Below are 17,273 nucleotides of genomic sequence, written 5' to 3' on the forward strand. Positions count from 1 at the left end.
ATTATGCAGGTAGTCAAACTGATAGAAAAAGTACAAGTGGTGTTTGTGCATTTTTGGGTCAAAGCTTAGTTTCTTGGTTAAGCAAGAAGCAAACTTCAGTTGCTCTATCTACGGCTGAGGGGGAGTATTTAGCAGCTGGTAGCTGTTGCTCTCAAATGCTATGGATGAGACAACAATTGAAGGACTTTGGAATCAAGTGCAAGCAAACTCCTATCTTTTGTGACAACACAAGTACAATCAATATTTCAGAAAATCCAGTCAATCATTCAAGAACAAAGCATATTGATGTTCGACATCATTTTCTGAGAGACAATGTTGCAAAGGGTGCTGTCAAGCTGATTTTTGTGGCTACAGCAGATCAGCTAGCTGACATCTTCACAAAACCTCTTCCTGAAGAACGATATGTCGTGCTGAGAAGGGAGTTGGGTATGTGTGATGTGCAGTCAGCAAGCTAATAAGCTTGGTCCAGGTTCTATCAGCTTACTATTAGTACTTTACATATTATTAATTATTTTTGCATGCCGGTCATTTCAAGAGTTTATAGTTAGTTTTACTCCATAAATCAACTATCCGTTGTGTGCTGATTTATATGAATTTATGTGGAAATTTGTGTTACGTGATTATGTGCTAATCTATGTGGTTTAATGATTAGGTTAAAATTTGAATTTCTATCTAATCACTATTTAAGTGGAATTGAGATTAGTCACGGTAACAAATTTTTGTTTAGATCACATTCGGATATACATAATGAATTGTTTGAATAAAATAAATCTAACTAGATTTATTCCTAAAAATCCTCCCCCGAATATGATTCAAAAGTGTTTGAGGTATATCCTATCTCCGAGTCTCTACAGCTACCTCTTTAAAAGCCCCCAACAACCAGTTAGGGTTTCATCGCTCATTTTCAATCGCTACACCTTCATCACAATCGCTTCAATTGCTTATCGTGTTGCCATGAGGAGAAAGACTAGGGCTGGACTTAAGGTTGGAACTCCAACCTCTGCACGAAAGCTTAAGGATGAAGAGGATTTGGTGATTGCTACGGTGGATTCCGATAGTGGTGGTGATGAGTCTGGGGTTCAGCGTTCGGACAAGGATGTGAAGAGGGCTAAAGTTGAGTCCAGTGACAAGGAGAAATCTGACAATGGTATAGCTACTCGGAAAATCATTTTGGGCAGACCTATCTCGGGTAAGGCATTCTTCAATTGCGGTGTAATTAAGCTGTTCTCTGACTTAGGGTTTGAATCTTTGATTGTTGATTTACCGAAAATCTGCTATCCCTCTCTTGTGCGTGAGTTTTACTTGAATTTGCATGAGAACCCATCTGGTCAGATTGTGTCGTTTGTCTCGGATACAAAGATAACACTTTCGCCTATGTTTTTGAATGCTATTATTCAAGCTCCTCCCTCCCCTGTTTCAATCCATACTAAACGAGGATTTAAGCAATTAAATGATTTTTCTGTGAAAGACCAATTTCTTGTTTTATTTGGTCAAGATGTTCCTACTGAAACCTTTCCATCTACTACACAAATTTTACCCTTAGCTCATGCTGTGTTTAAGGTTTCAATTGAGAATCTGTGTCCTCGATTGGGTACTCGATCCAATCTGTCGGCACAAGATGTTGTTGTGGTTTCAATGGTTATGGCTGGGAAGTCCTTTGATGTTGGGGACTTAATTTTAAATAATATGATTGGTGCTCTTGAGGGAAAATCTACTGCTGGATTGCCATATGGGTTGCTTCTGACTCGAATTTTCGAGTGGTTTGGTGTCAGTTTTGATGGTATTGAGTCTGTTTCTGCAAAAGAGTTTTTGGATGTTAAATGTCTTAGTCAGTCTAATTTGAAGGTGGAAAAAGATGGTAGTTTATCTGTGATGGAGGTTCCAGTTGCTACTCCAACCCCTGCTGTTGCTCCTCCGTGTGTTGATTTGGGTTTGTCTGCTAAGGAGATTATGGAATTCATGGATGAACTCCGTGATAACCATAAGCAGTTGGTTGAGGGTCAGAAGTTGTTGTCTGAGCAAATGGATGATTTGGCCAACCAATTTCAGTTCTGGAAAGATATAGTTTTTGGAGGAAAGACAGGGAATACACCAGAGAAGTGTAGCTCTGGTAGTTTTGTTCATGAGCTTCAGAAGCGGATGTATGGGTCTGGTGGATCTTCTGATTTCAAGTTTACTTTTACTTCTACTGATGATGCCACTGACAGTCCTAGGCCACGTACTGCAATGGATGCTCTTAAGGAGGCTGCCGGTACTGATTCTGCTTATGCTGATGCTGGAAATTTGATGATGGAACAGAATCGTGTTGCTGCGGAGCTTACCAAGAAGTTTGCACAGGAGAAGCCTGACAAGGATGATGAGGAGACCTAAATTTCTAACCTTTTCGATGATTAAGGGGGAGACAATTTAGGAATCTATCTAATTAATAAGACTTGTGTGCTTAACTTGTTAAGTACTATATGGCCCTATGTTTTTTATCTGCTTTGGTTGACAGACTAAGTTGTTTGTTGGTTTTGAATTTGGTCCTCAGGTGGTTTATCCTGAGTTGAATTTGTTTAAGTTTGTTTTTGGATAATTGTTGGATACCAGGTGGTTTATCCTGGTTAGGATTCTATTTAAATTATCTATGCAAGTGCTTTATTTGATATCTTGTTGCATAATTGTCATATTTGTTATATTTGCTTCATATGCTATATTTGTTAAAGTTTAATGATATTAGATTGCTGTATTCAGGGGGAGTATTATTACTTTTCCTAAATATGGTGTAATCATCAAAAAGGGGGAGATTGATACTCTCAAGGTTTTGATGATCACACTGCCAGCAAGCTAATAGCATAAAACTGGTGCTTGTTAGCGAGCTATCAATGATATATGCATGTGCTAACAGCTTGATAAGTTTCAGTGTTATGTTCAACTGTCAGCAAGCTTACAGGTTATCATTCAGGCTTATCAGCGAGCTTACAGCGTGAACAGAATAACAAATGGATAAGGATCAAAGTCGAAAAGCAAGGAGATTTATTAGGAATCGATTTGTAAGGACTTTAATATTTATATATGACTTATATAAATATTAGAGCTCAGTTTTAAATCAGAATTTCAAACAAAAACGATTTCCTAACTTATAGGAGTTTTTATCTCATACTCGATCTTATCTAAAACTACTCCTATCTTATTTCAAATTATGGTTTTTATATAAACGTTTTACTGAGTTTTGTTTACAACGTTCCTACGCTTTTTACTCAGTAATCTTCACAAGTTTAAACGTTCAAATTGAGAACAAATTATACGTGAGTTCGGTTGGAACAAGAACGTTGGAATTTGTTAGCAAATTGACCGTTGGATTTTGTGTATATAAACTTGAGTGTTGTTTCCGTTTTGATAGAGAACAAGAACACACTTCAAGTTTCTGAAAACAACACACTTACATTGCAAAATCTTCACTTGAGCTCTAGTGCTTATATTTGATTATATATTTATATTGAGTTCATAGTTTCGGTTGTATTACACTCATACATTGTATTGTTCAAAGTGTAAAGGTTTGTTGCTGTGTATCGAGCTTGTGAAACAAGGGAACAAGGGGACTAGTTAGCTAGAAGAGTATACTTGGGAAGTATAGGTCTTGGAGAGCTTTTGGTTCGTGGTTCAGGGGTTTCAGCAAGCTGATAACAGGAACAAGGGATAAAGGGAGTTATATTATTGAATCATTGTAATCGTTAACATTATTGATTAATAATATAATCTCTTACCAGTTGGTAGGGGACCAGGACGTAGACCATTAGGGTTAGGGGTCGAACCTGGCTAAAATTCTCTGTGTTGCTAGCTTACTGATTATATCTGTTTTGCATTGCATCTGCATTGTTAGCTAGCTGACTGTTTACTCTGATAATTAACAGCAAGCTGTCTGTGACAGTATAAATATTTGATAACATTAAAAATCGGTCATATTAGCCATAACACCTATTCACCCCCCTCTAGGTGTGTAATTTCACCTTATAATAAGAACGGTACTCAATTTCTTATGAAAATAGAACGGTACTCTTTCGACTCTGTTTAGTTATTCATTATACATTTTTCGTTGAAGAATAACAATTATATTTCTATTTTAAAAAATCTGAAAATTATATTCAAAAATATGTATTTTATAGTGATATAAACTTTAATATTTATATTTATATATAATATATATCTATAAAATTGAGTCAAATTTTAATTAATTAGCATATTGAAAATTAAATTGGAATTTAAAAAAGGGCGGATGGAATAAATTATAGTGTTCATTGTTGGCTGTGTATAATATATTATAATTAATGAAATAGCTTTATTTGACAATCATTAAATTTATCAAGATACTAACGAATAGAGGAATTGATATAAAAATTAGAAACTATTTTGAATTAATAAACTAATAAACTAATACATATAATAGCTAAATTATCCTAATATATGTGTAAGAATATGACTATTTAAATTAATTATATTGTTGTTGCAATAACGGGCTTCTGAGTTGCAATAATTTATTTTTTTTATAAACATTCGACTCACCGTTTTTATTAAGAATATTATAGATCAAAATATGATTAGTTTTTTATGACTCGCTTCATTTAAGAGAATTTTATCCGAATCAAATTTGATCGCTTAAATATGTGTTATCAAATAAAGAGCAAATATATTGTAAAATGATCTGGATGCATAATGGCATATCTGTCATTTAACCTCTCGGTTCAATTTTGTAATTTTGCTTATCTAGAAGGGCATAGAAAGAAGAGCCCGCCTATATATATAACTCAACCTCCTCGTCCCACTTCTCCCTACAATCTTTTCTCCCCAAAAAATCTCTCTCCTCTCTTTCTCTCCCTCTCTCAATCTCTCCTTTCTCTCGTTCTCTTTTCCCAGATTTTGTATTCTTTCTGGGCATACACACCCTCTTCCTGATCTATTTCCCAGTAATTTTTGGTAATTTTTTTATATTTTCTTTCGTTTTTAATTAATTAATTATTATTATATTTTAAAATATTTTACATTCGATAAATATATATATGGGTCGGTTATTTATTCTTATCTGTAATTAACATTTCGGTTTTTGTGTCTTTTTCCAAACAGGGAATTCGAAGAAAAAGTTAAGTGGGTGACGTGGCATATATTATAATCGTCCATGAATACAACTACTAGTACTATTATGGACCAGCACCGCAGAGGATTAGCGCCTAACAAGCGAAAAGATAGGGAGTTTCAGAAGCCGTCCAAGTTTATCAAGCCGAGCCACCATCGAGCCGCGGCTCCAACGGAAACCCCCAAGCCGGCTCCGAAAAATCAGCTCTTAGCCGGGTACATGGCTTTCGAGTTTCTAAGCAAAGGGACTCTGTTCGGGCAACCGTGGGACCAGATCCGACCCGAAGCCAAGCCGTTGGATGAGCCGAGCCGAGTGAGGCAGGTAGAAAGACACGAAAAATACGTGGAAGTATCGGGTATTTTAAAGACGGATGGTGGGGTCCAAATACCCGGTGTTTTTAACCCGACCCAGTTGACCCGAGTTTTACAGCTGTAGTGATGTGATTTGTTGTCCACGTGGACGCTTTTGATTGGCTGCCCTTGTTTTTCTCCATTTTCGTTGTGATTTTTCTCCTGTTGTATGTAAAGAAATTCACAATCAATCGGACAGAAACGATCGAACACGATCAAAAGTTGTTCACTTAAAAAAACGTTGTATTGGTTTGGTAGTATTGTCACAGTTTAGTGGTGTGTTTTTATTTATGCATATAGATGTTGCATGTTCTGTGACTTGCGAGTATATTTATAATTTTTGTTTGTAATTATACTAGTGACGAAATTATAAATAATTAATAATAACATAAAAAGATTGAAGTGCATGAAGATAAAAGTGGAGCGTCACTGAAAGAAAAAGGTACTTATCTGAATGCATTTATTTACGTCTCTAAAATGTCATTCATTTGTTTTTTCTGAACATGAGTTGTGGTTGTGCAGCTTGGGCGGGTTTGAGTTCAATTTCTTAAGATAAATTAGTCGGGGGCGGTTTGTTTAGCGGAAGTGGCTTCTCCTTATGATTTCTGTTTTTTTCTGATTTGTTTGTGTAAATAAATATTTTGTAAATCTATATTTTGAATTTTATTATACTTCAAAAATTTACAATTACAATACAACTTTCAAAGTTCTTTAATGTTTGTAACATCCCATATCGATTAGTTAAATAGTATTTGTACCCTTTATAAGCACAAGTAAATAACTAACGTATAGCAATTTATTAGCACTTTTGGGCCGACCTGTGGTGAATTGTTGGGTCCGATATGCATTCAGTTATGAGCTCGGATGTTATATATGGTATCAGAGCTCTACTCGACCGGAAGGGCTAAGGCATTGTCCGGGTTTCGTAAGTTTGATTGTGTCCTCGACGAGAACGTCGAGCATATAAGAGGAGGTGTTTGTAACATCCCACATCGATTAGTTTAAGAGTATTTGGGCTCTTTATAAGCACAAGCAAATAACTAAATGTATACCAATTTACTAGTGCTTTTGGGTCGAGACCGTTTATAAGCACAAGTAAATAACTAATGTATACCAATTTGATAGCACTTTTGGACCGATCTGTGGTGGGTTATTGGGTCCAGGTCGAATGTTATAAATATATTTCTGTCGAAGTGTTGCTAACAATGTTGGGAATATAGATATATAGGATTTATAGTGTATTTGGTGTATTAACATTTTAATACTGTTATCATCTAATTGCATCTTAGTTCAACACTTTTAGCAACATTTGATGGAGGTACACACATTGAGTTTTCTCGTATTATCTTATAAGATGTATAAGAGCCAATCATCGCGACGGATCTGGTAGTAAATGACATACGCAGATATGTGTTCTTTCTCAAAATGTTCAACATTTTTTGATCATTCTAAATTTTATAAAATTATCGATTTAACTTCAAAATTTTAAAAATATATAAGTATTTTCCAAAAAAATTCATTCATATACTCAAGACATTCTTCCTTTGCCCGTCAGGCCGTCACCCATACACTTCACCACCGGAGAGTATATAATTCAGAGGTCTACATTCTGTTAAACATCTAAAATGAAAGTTTACTGAAGTTGTCCTAAAATTAGTAGTTTCATCGTACCCAGACCCACCGGCTCCCTTACAAAAGTAACCAGTCTGAACATAAAGTTTTCAAAACTAACCAGCCTACGTTCAACTTTTCAAAACTAATCAGCCTAATTCATTAATACTCGGGCGACCCGAGCTGAAATCTTGCCACAGTATGGGTAGCCATCACCAGGGGCGACCCCCTCTGTTTTTTTTCGCGTGCAGGTCGCCACGCCCAGGGGCGACCCCTGCGTGGTACCTGTGACGTGGTCGACCCTATCACAGACGACCACGTGTGCAGCTCAGCTCCTTTAAAATCACAGCAACGCACACAAAACCCACACAAAACACACACAAAAACACAGAAAAACACACCCGACGGAAGGAAAAAAAGGAGGAGAAAAAGAGAAAAGAAAAGAGAAAAGAGGGAGAAGAAGAGGAGGTGATCCGAGCATCCAAATCAATTTTGTACCCTCAAATCAAAACCCAAATCTTGTTTAAGGTACCATCTTAATCGTCTCTAAATTAGTGTGTGTATATATATATGTAAAATGAGTTAATTTGGATGAATTTGTTGTTTGATTAATTTGAGTTGCATGTTATAATATCCTGTTAGTTTCATGATTGTGGCTTGAAATTTGGTTAGTTTCATAATTGTGGCTTGAGATTTGGTTAGTTGCATGTTATAATCGAAGAGTTTGTGCTTCTTAGATTTAGTTGGGAATTATATGTAAAATTCGAAATAAAATATATTTGAAATATGCTGGAATTTTAGATTTTGTAGGTAGGAATTTAATTTAGTTGGAAACGAAAAATATAATATAATATTCGAAATAAAATCAAAATATGAAGAGCTTAAAAAAATTAATTCGAATTATATGTAAAATTGGAAATAAAATATATTTGAAATATGTTGGAATTTTAGATTTTGTAGGTAGGAATTTAATTTAGTTGGAAACGAAAAATATAATATAATATTCGAAATAAAATCAAAATATGAAGAGCATAAAAAATTAATTCGAATTATATGTAAAATTCGAAATAAAATATATTTGAAATATGTTGGAATTTTAGATTTTGTAGGTAGGAATTTAATTTAGTTGGAAACGAAAAATATAATATAATATTCGAAATAAAATCAAAATATGAAGAGCATAAAAAAATTAATTCGAATTATATGTAAAATTCGAAATAAAATATATTTGAAATATGTTGGAATTTTAGATTTTGTAGGTAGGAATTTAATTTAGTTGGAAACGAAAAATATAATATAATATTCGAAATAAAATCAAAATATGAAGAGCATAAAAAAATTTATTCGAATTAGTATAAAAAAAATTATTAAAAAATTATATTAAAATTTGATTTATAATAATAAAAATTCGAAATAAAACAAATAATCGAATTAAAATAAAAAATTCGAACTATATTAATAAAAATATTAATTATATTAATAAATAATTCGAATATATTAAATTTTTTATAAAATAAGATATATATGAAATTACGAGAATTAAAATATTTATGAAATTAAGAGAATTAAAATAAATAGGAAATTCGAACAAAAATTAAAAGCTTTGAATTCGAATTATAAATATATCTGAAATTTGTTGGCAGAGATAGATCCTGCAGCTTATCATCCCGGCCCGGTCAACGGCAATTTGTTGACATTGCAGGACTCGCATAGGTCCACTTTTGCGTGGAACACTAGTACGGTAATGACCTGATGGACTTTTATTTATTAAAAGTTAATGTTTGCTTCACTATAAACTGCTGACAAGTACCTGTATTTTTAATTGTGGCAGGCACTTCCTGATCTTAGAGTCAGGACGAACTTCGGTGAGTACTGGAATGTAGTTGCTGAAACCAGGCCGCCTCAGGCGATAATGGATGCTATTAATGACGCGGGTTTTGAGTGGGTGTTCAAGTTGGGGCAGGTCAAGCATTACAGGGGCTTGATCACATCTTTTATCGAGAGGTGGCGTCCAGAGACGCACACTTTCCACCTCCCTTTCGGGGAGGCCACCATCACACTGGAGGATGTTCATCACATTCTCGGTTTACGGACCACTGGTCGACCATTTATTCTACATGGCTTCACCACCACAGCTCGCAAGAGGAAGGACATGGTACGCGATCTTTTTGGACTGACTCCCGAGCAGGGTGATGTGAGGAAAAAGTGCTTGAGGATCGGTTGGTTGGTCAGTAACTTTGGCAACTGTGCCCGGTTGGACTCATCTGCGGAGGATTTTCATGCGCAGACTATCTTTCACATCAGGGAACACCTACTGTGTGTTATTGGATCGTTGTTTCCTGATGGCAGCGGGAACTATGTGAATCTCAACCTCCTTTGGATTCTACGTGACTTGCAGAGCGTGGATGGTTATAGCTGGGGGAGTGCTGTTCTTGCATACCTTTATAGGAAGATGTGCGATTCCACCCATAAAGTCGCAGCCGGCTTCATTGGCTACGCCACGTTAGTGCAGGTACGCATTTACTTTCATTTTATTTATCAAGTTTTTCTTCATATATTTTTTGATGTGCACATATATGTATGTACCTTCATACTAGGTGTGGATATACGAGCGGTTCCCTACATTAGCTCCCCGACACACGGCCACACCCCTGATCACCTACCCACTTGCGCTAAGGTTTGTAATATGCTACTCTTGTCGTCATCGCAATAAGTTTGTATATCCTCCAGTTTGTGCACATGTACTAGTTCACACGTATAATATAAACATTTTGTTGTAGGTGGACAGGGCCGTTTACCCGTACTGAGGTGCCGCACGGTCAGTGTCGTATCACCCGGTACGAGCTGGATAACATGATTGAGGCAAATTTTCGGTGGAGGCCGTACGCAGATTTAGATGACGAGCATCAGCCTGAGTATGGATTGTACCTGCGTTGGACTGCTCCTACGCCTTTGATGTACATGACCTATGTCGAGTGGTGTTATACTGATAGGGTGACGAGGCAGTTCGGGTTCGTGCAGGACATACCCACATCCTCTCCACGTGCGAATCATAGTGACCTGCACGACACTGTCAACGAGTCCATTAACTAGGAGGCGCCAGGGAGTCTTACACTCGTCTATGGGATAGGTCCATTGACCGAGCTCTTACATCTCCCCCACTCATGCTTGGCGAGGGTTGCACTGCCGCATACATGCCTTGGTTTCTTGCAGTGACACGTAGATACATGGTAAACCCCGCCTTTTGGAGGACTGCAGAGGCTTTCCAGGGCACACAGGGCGCCACACAGGCACTGGTAAACTCCCTTCTAAGTTTTCTTCTAACTTCCTTCCATTATTATGCTAGCTTATTTCTATATGTTCTGTTATAACTATTCTTCATCTGATTATGTCTTCACATGGCTGTTAACAGGAGGATCAGCTTCTAGATATGGAGAGTGCCATTGACCCTGCTACCCTGGATGTTGGTCGGGCACAGAGGATTCTACAGGGGTTGTTAGGACGTTTTAGGGGTCCAGGAAACCCTCCCAGACACAGAGGACGGCCACCAGTTACACCAGTTGAGCCGGAGCCAGGCACGTACTACACTCATGTGGGCAGTAGTAGCTCAGATAGGGGAGGCTGGTCACACCTGGTTGGCACTTCTTCTTCGCCGGTTGGGGATGTAGAGGGTACTTCTAGGGCGGATGGATGGGACTCCTGGCCCAAGTCGACGGTCCCGCCATCTACATATGCAGGGGATGACTACTCGGGTGGTCCACGTGGCTTTACGGTCAGATTAGAGGATGACTAGGACATGTCTGCTGAGGATCAGTCGCAGGAGTCATACCAGTTCCAGGATGCAGATGCTTATCGTCCTGACATGTCTTTCCTGAGGGATCAGTACACCACACCTCCGCCACAGGCTCTGGTGCCGTCATTTGCTAGCCAATCCTACATCTTCGGGGCACCCGCGTTTCCATTCGCACCGCCACCAGTGAGGTCCACTCCTACTCCTATACAGATGTCCACTTTTGCTTCGTACACTGGTGAGAGTAGTCCATGGGCGCCCCCCCAGCACAGCAGTAGCAGGGCAGTCCGAGGCCGAGGAGCAACCTGAGGATGAGCATCGACAGCAACCACCTAGAGCAGCAAAGGGAAAGGGTTGAAGATGTCACACTGGAAGCCACATCTTCGGGCATAAGAAGAAGTAGGCTTTTCCTCGTATGTAGTTTGTTTATGGTTATGTACCTGACCATGTACTCATACGTTTTTATTTCTTGATCTGATTATGTACTCTCAGTGTAGTAGATCGGTTGTTACGTTATTATGCAGTACTTGTGCTAAGCTTCTTTCTTATCTCATAATGTTGTATAATGATTCAAGCATTCAAATTCATAACGACGATAAAGGAAACCTAACATAACATAATAAATGACATAACACTAAAACACAGATACACAATCTTGATCTTTCTCGAAACTAGTGTAATTGACTTTATTTTGACTGAACTTTACACATGTATCAAATAATTGAGAAAAATAATAAAAAATTTATCAACTTTTTTTTAATATGCCACTCTAATGACGATAATTTGTAATGTTTAGTCAAAAATTGGTCTAATTAACAAAAAAAATATTATTTTATTTTTATTTTTATTTTATTATTAAATTAATGAGTACATAATTTGTAAAGTTTAGTGCTAAGATATATATTATTTCATTCTATTAATTATATTAATTTCACAAAACAATTAAAATTTGATTTTAAATAAAATATTAAATATATAATACAATAATATTAAATGGCGTATTGTAATACAATTATATCAAAATTTAAAAAAATATATAGTAGTATGGGTCGCCCCTGTGAAGGGCTACCCATACTGTGACAATATATAGTAAGGGTCGCCCTTGGCAAGGGCGACCCCTACTGCCAAAAAAAATCAACTCGGGTCGCCCGAGTATTAATGAATTAGGCCGGTTAGTTTTGAAAAGTTGAACGTAGATTGGTTAGTTTTGAAAACTTTACGTTCAAACTGGTTACTTTCGTAAGGGAGCCCAGACCCGCCGGTGGGTGCACTTAAAAAAGTTGCAACAAAGTTGATTCGCAAGCCTTAAATATGTTGCAGCAAAGTTAATGAAGAAACGTGAAGAAATGAGAGAAGCAAAGCATGTGGACGAGAAAAAGTAGAGAGTCCAGATTTCTAATTGTGGATAAAGAATCCCATAATGGGCCACAGGACATTTTTACCCCAAGAACCGGCTACATCTTGCTGGACCTTGAAACAACGTTATACCAATGATTCCACTTTTTGTGAAGGAAAAAAAGATGAATTATTCTCACTCTGATGTTAAAGACATTAAAGTTACAATCCAGATGCATGACTAGGTTGAAAGATTATGACATGATTCTATTAAAGTTACATAATTAAGCTTTTGGTTCTTACAAGTATTAAGCTAAAATGTGGAGGAAAGAGCTACCCTCCTATCTTGAGTGAATTTGCTAATCTTTTCGAGAGACAAAAAGCAGTTGCTTCAATGGTAAGCATGGGATTGATACCAACAGCAGTTGGAAGCACACTTCCGTCGAAAACAAACAAGTCTTTTGCTTCCCAGCTCTCGCCATTCTCATCGACGGCTCCATTTTGGTCTGTGGCACCCATCCTGCAACTGCTCATCTGATGTGCTGATCCATACATGGTCCAGCATTCTCCTTTTGACTCAGGTCCTTGAGCTGCTGTGACCGTGTCTAAAAATTCCTCTAAATCCCCGTCCTTGATCCCTTCACATTTTATGCTCTGTCCATCGCTCCTGAATGTGCCTACTTCAACTGCTCCTGCTGCAACCAAGATCTTCAGTGCACGCCTCAGCCCTGTTTTAAGATTTTCTCTGTCGATATCATCTAACCAGTAACGAATCCTACCCTCTGATTTTACTCTTCCAGAACCTTGATCTCTGACCAATGTAAAAAGTGTTGCAGTCCTTGTGTATCTTGCCATCCCTACTTTCATGCTCATCCCCGAAAGCCAGGGAAACAGTGCTGCAAATGCACCAGGACCTAGTGCAGCTGCTTCCACTAAGGCTCTAAAATTGGATTCTTGGGATTCCACCTTGTGGAGCGAGGTAAGGATTCCTCCTTCATGACTCATACCTGTGATTTCTGATATTGGTTCTGGAAAGTAACCCCAAGCAAACAAAACAGGGTGGAGATGAAGGTTCTTGCCAATATGTTGGTTCTTTAAGCCGCTATAAATCATCAGTGGGGGTGTGCAGAGGGAGCCACCTGCTGCAATTGTTGCACGTGCTTCAATTCTCAGTTTTACTGTAATTTTCTTGCTCACGGCATTAGCCATCACTCCCAAGCATCTCCTCTCGGTCTTCCCATTCTTGTTTTCTTCTAGAATAAATTTTTGTGCTTTACATCCCGTTAAGATCACTGCATTATTCCCAACAGCATCAACTAGCCAAGTTGAATCAGTTCCTTTTTTGTCTCCTGTTTTGCAACCATAACAACAAGAACCACAGTAGTGATCCTCTGAGGAATTTCTTGGAATCCTCTCAACCTTCAAACCAAGATTCTCACACCCTTTCCGGATTACTTTGTTCTGAAATCCTTCTTCAGTACAATTCTCCGTGACGCCAAGTCTTTTACTCACGATGTTCATGGCTTCTTGATATTCAGCACTTCCAAACAGTGGCAGCTTCTGATTAACTGCCCAGTCCCTGAGTACAAACTCTGGTGTCTTAATGGTAGCAGCCCAATTTACAGCGGATCCTCCACCAACTGTTGTTCCGGACATAACCATTGTTTTACCATCAATGGTTGATAGCAAGCCACCAGACTCGTATAATTCACGCATGGAAGGGCCTTCAAGGCAAGAATAATCTTCTGGCACAAAGTATTCACCTTTCTCAAGAACAAGCACTTTAAGGCCGGGATTAGCAAGTACTGCAGCAGCAACTCCACCTCCACTGCCAGAACCAACTACGACAACATCACATTTGACCCGATACACATTGTCCTCTACATCTTTCTTAACTTCCAGTCCTTTTGATACAAGGGAGTTGATTAAAGTTGAGTCATCAGCACAGCTCATTTCTATAATGCCCCTTTCAAGAGGTCTCTCCTTCTTGGTTTTGTTCAAGTTCTTATCTTCTTTGTTCACGCGGTATCCAATTGATTCCAGAGTTCGATTTTTATAGTTTTCATCAGTCTGCAACAATTGCATAAACGAATCCAATCACAAAATATAAAACCTGCAGATTGTGAATTCTGCAATTAAAGTTTCATTTATTCTATAAAATAAAGTAATAAACTCAGAATCACCATGGAACACTCAATTCAAACCAGGTCATATCACGTTAAACTTACCAAAGAAAGCGACTTTCTTGAATATTTCAATTAAATATGTCTTATATGCATAAATGTTTGATAGAGGATACAGTTGATGCAGGTCCTCTTTTTTTCACAGGTCAGAAGATCAAATTTTGAGGTAGTTGCCTCAGCATTACGATGTATAAGAAAGGTTCCAGTTTATATCAGCCAAGCCACGGTACTTTCTGTTCTCCAAGAATACAGAGATTTAAGATCCATGAAAACATGTAATTTCTAAAGAGTTAGAACACCATTTACAGTATAAGCTTTATAGTAAAATAAATTTTCAGAAAATATATTTCCAAAAGAGAGGTCCTTTACGAAAAGCCCCTGCGTTACTATTTAGGTTTGTACTAAAACATCCTCTGTGTTTCTGTTCCTACATTTAGGAGTAAGTTTTGCATACATCTTCCACTTCGTCCGAGATGTGGGCTAGCGGCAGACCCTACCTACTTCCAACTTCCAAGTTCCAAGTGGATGTACTAGTTGCATTTGTTTCAATTTTACTAGGAATAAAAGCAAACAAGAAACCCGGAGCCATAGCTCCATCACCTCAGCTACACTATAACACCTCAGAATTAAAACATAGTGAACAAGCTCAGATGATAGCTAACAAACTGTAACCATTAAATATGTGGGCTTCAGTTCATCAGAAAAGTTCTTTTCATATTCAGCGATTTCAAATAGGCAATAGTAACACATTAATATTATCACCCACCATCCTTGCAAGTTGCAACAGTCAAAGCCTAACAGTATTTCACCAATATCATGAGTGTCTTTTTGGCAAATCTCAACAGTTTTGTCAAGACTTCTCATATTTTTACATGCTAGTATGTATATACAGATGATTTTAAAAAATAAGTGAAAGCATTCTCTTTTTACACCGTTTTGGCACAAAATATGAGCAAATTGATCAGGTTAGTTGCTATTATAACACAATTCTTATATACTCAAAAGCTTTCATGCAGGATTCAGTGATTCGTACTGATACACTGATTGTCACAAATTGGCAAACGTTCTCTAGAGCCCCGGATTATCATCTAATAACATACTGTAGTAATAAAGATAAAGAGATTATGGATATGAATTTACCAAAGAGAAGGTAACGAAGCAACAGATGATTTTAAGCACCACAAATGCAAGTCTTAAAGGGATCAGAAAGGACTGCTTTGACCATTTCAGTAAACTCTCCTCTCTTTGCTTCACAGATAACTCGGAAAACTTAAGAATAAAAGGCCATCTCCCTTTTAAACAAGCAAATCCACAAAGTAATAAACTTCCCAATCTTGTCGACAGAAGCATCAGAACTACATTGATTAATTTCACTGCTTCTGGCAAACAATTTGTCACCAATTTTTCCGCAACCTAGCCACCAGCCAAAAATAATTTACTTTCCCAAAAAAAAAAACTGAAAACCCGTGTTTGAATCAAATCAAACCAAACATATTAGCGTACATGGTTCAAAATACATAGCTGCAAAAAGTAGATTTCTGAATTCATGGAATATGTTATAATTTATGACAATTCTTGAATTTCTTCACATAAAGCTAAAAATTTCTCTATAAAACTGCAGAAAAGATAATGTCATGCAGAGAGAAACAATTAACCATAAATACAAACATATAAAAAGCAACCCACTAGTAATTTATTTTTAAAAAATTCCGCAAACATTAGTTTTTAGATTGATTACCTCATCTGGGATTGGAGAATCAGCTCCAGAGAGTTGAGATAAGGCCATGGGCATGTGCTGGTTGTGATGAGTAGAAGACAGGGGAGGTAAAAAAGCTTCACAGACAGAAGATAGAGTTTCAATCTGAGTAGAAGAGAATCCATGAGTGTAGCTCTTGGGATCTCTTCTTCCTCCTCTTAGCAATGGATGATAGTTATCATGCTTGCTCTCCTTTCCATTCATTTTTTCTCTGCAAAATCGACTTCTACTTCTTTTGGGACACTGTTTATGTAGAGTGTGCACTTGTGATCAATGGTTGTATGTGTTTAAGTGGGGATGGGTCTGTTTCTGTTTTGGTATATATGGGCGTATGTTCACGGGAGGGATTTAGCAAGAGTACACGAAAATGTATTTACTAAAAATAATTTGATAATGTACAAAATATTTTTAAATAAATAATTTTAGATCCGGGTCTGGGACTGGGATTTTGGGGATTTCTTCAAGTAAAATTGGAATTTTGTACCCGTCAATAGAAATAAATTAATATTTCGTAGATATATGATAAATAGGATATATTTTACGTGTAGGCCACTATATACTGTACATCAATAAAGTATTTACTCCCTTCGTCCCAATGAATTATATACATTGGGATTGGACAGGTGACCAAGAAAAAGTGTAAGGAATGAGTAAAGTTAGATGGAAAGTGGTTAAAGTGATGGGATCCACATATTTTTTAATAATTTATTTGAGGTAGTGGAGGAAAATAGTGGGTATAATAGTATTTTTATTATTATAGAATGAAGATAGTGGGAGAATGTATTGGGTGGAGTAGTGTTTTATATTATAAAAAATTGCTATTTTGGGAATGTATAGAAATGATGGGATATCCCAAAAAGGAAACTGTATAGAATTGACTGGGACGGAGGAGTATCCGAGAAATCTCCATGCATGTGAATGGGCCAGAAATGGTCCATTATTTTCGTGTGTCTATAAAAATGTTCATCTCGACAAAACAGCATGTTGAAATTATTCTAATATATTTTCGGAAAAGATGAATCATTTAATCATTAATGAAATTAAATGCATAGAAAGTAATAGCCTGTATTTATTAAAATTTTGACAAAAAGATGAGAGAGCCCGTTAAAGCATTAATTCGGCGGCCTTGGTGGTTCCG

The 17,273-nt window shown here is 37.2% G+C and overlaps 4 protein-coding genes across 5 annotated transcripts; 3 read left to right on the forward strand and 1 right to left on the reverse strand.

The window, feature by feature from the left end:
• Positions 1–807: 807 nt before the first annotated feature.
• LOC108217207 (uncharacterized) lies at positions 808–2,370 on the forward strand. Its single transcript, XM_017390054.1, has one exon. It carries the CDS (start codon positions 808–810, stop codon positions 2,368–2,370), a length of 1,563 nt encoding a protein of 520 aa, XP_017245543.1.
• A 2,443-nt stretch (positions 2,371–4,813) lies between these two features.
• On the forward strand, positions 4,814–5,778 carry LOC108193695 (uncharacterized). The gene is made up of 2 exons (XM_017360479.2): positions 4,814–4,953; positions 5,101–5,778. Exon 2 carries the CDS (start codon positions 5,153–5,155, stop codon positions 5,543–5,545), a length of 393 nt encoding a protein of 130 aa, XP_017215968.1. The 5' UTR covers positions 4,814–4,953; positions 5,101–5,152; the 3' UTR covers positions 5,546–5,778.
• Positions 5,779–7,028: 1,250 nt separating this feature from the next.
• LOC108214670 (protein MAINTENANCE OF MERISTEMS-like) lies at positions 7,029–11,417 on the forward strand. The gene is made up of 6 exons (XM_064091557.1): positions 7,029–7,599; positions 8,715–8,812; positions 8,903–9,583; positions 9,669–9,748; positions 9,852–10,367; positions 10,484–11,417. The coding sequence occupies exons 3-5, from the start codon at positions 8,984–8,986 to the stop codon at positions 10,162–10,164; spliced, it is 993 nt and encodes a 330-aa protein (XP_063947627.1). The 5' UTR covers positions 7,029–7,599; positions 8,715–8,812; positions 8,903–8,983; the 3' UTR covers positions 10,165–10,367; positions 10,484–11,417.
• Positions 11,418–12,226: 809 nt separating this feature from the next.
• Positions 12,227–16,442, reverse strand: LOC108204791 (long-chain-alcohol oxidase FAO2). 2 transcript variants are annotated; one of them, XM_017374410.2, is made up of 3 exons: positions 16,118–16,442; positions 15,520–15,792; positions 12,227–14,266 (listed from the first exon to the last, which is right to left on the reverse strand). In XM_017374410.2, the coding sequence occupies exons 1-3, from the start codon at positions 16,337–16,339 to the stop codon at positions 12,530–12,532; spliced, it is 2,232 nt and encodes a 743-aa protein (XP_017229899.1). In that variant the 5' UTR covers positions 16,340–16,442; the 3' UTR covers positions 12,227–12,529. The 2 variants fall into 2 exon arrangements, with proteins under 2 accessions (XP_017229899.1, XP_017229908.1); XM_017374419.2 differs by lacking the exon at positions 15,520–15,792.
• Positions 16,443–17,273: the final 831 nt, after the last annotated feature.

The sequence above is a fragment of the Daucus carota genome, chromosome 1, assembly GCF_001625215.2.
Source record: "Daucus carota subsp. sativus chromosome 1, DH1 v3.0, whole genome shotgun sequence".
NCBI lineage: Eukaryota > Viridiplantae > Streptophyta > Magnoliopsida > Apiales > Apiaceae > Daucus > Daucus carota.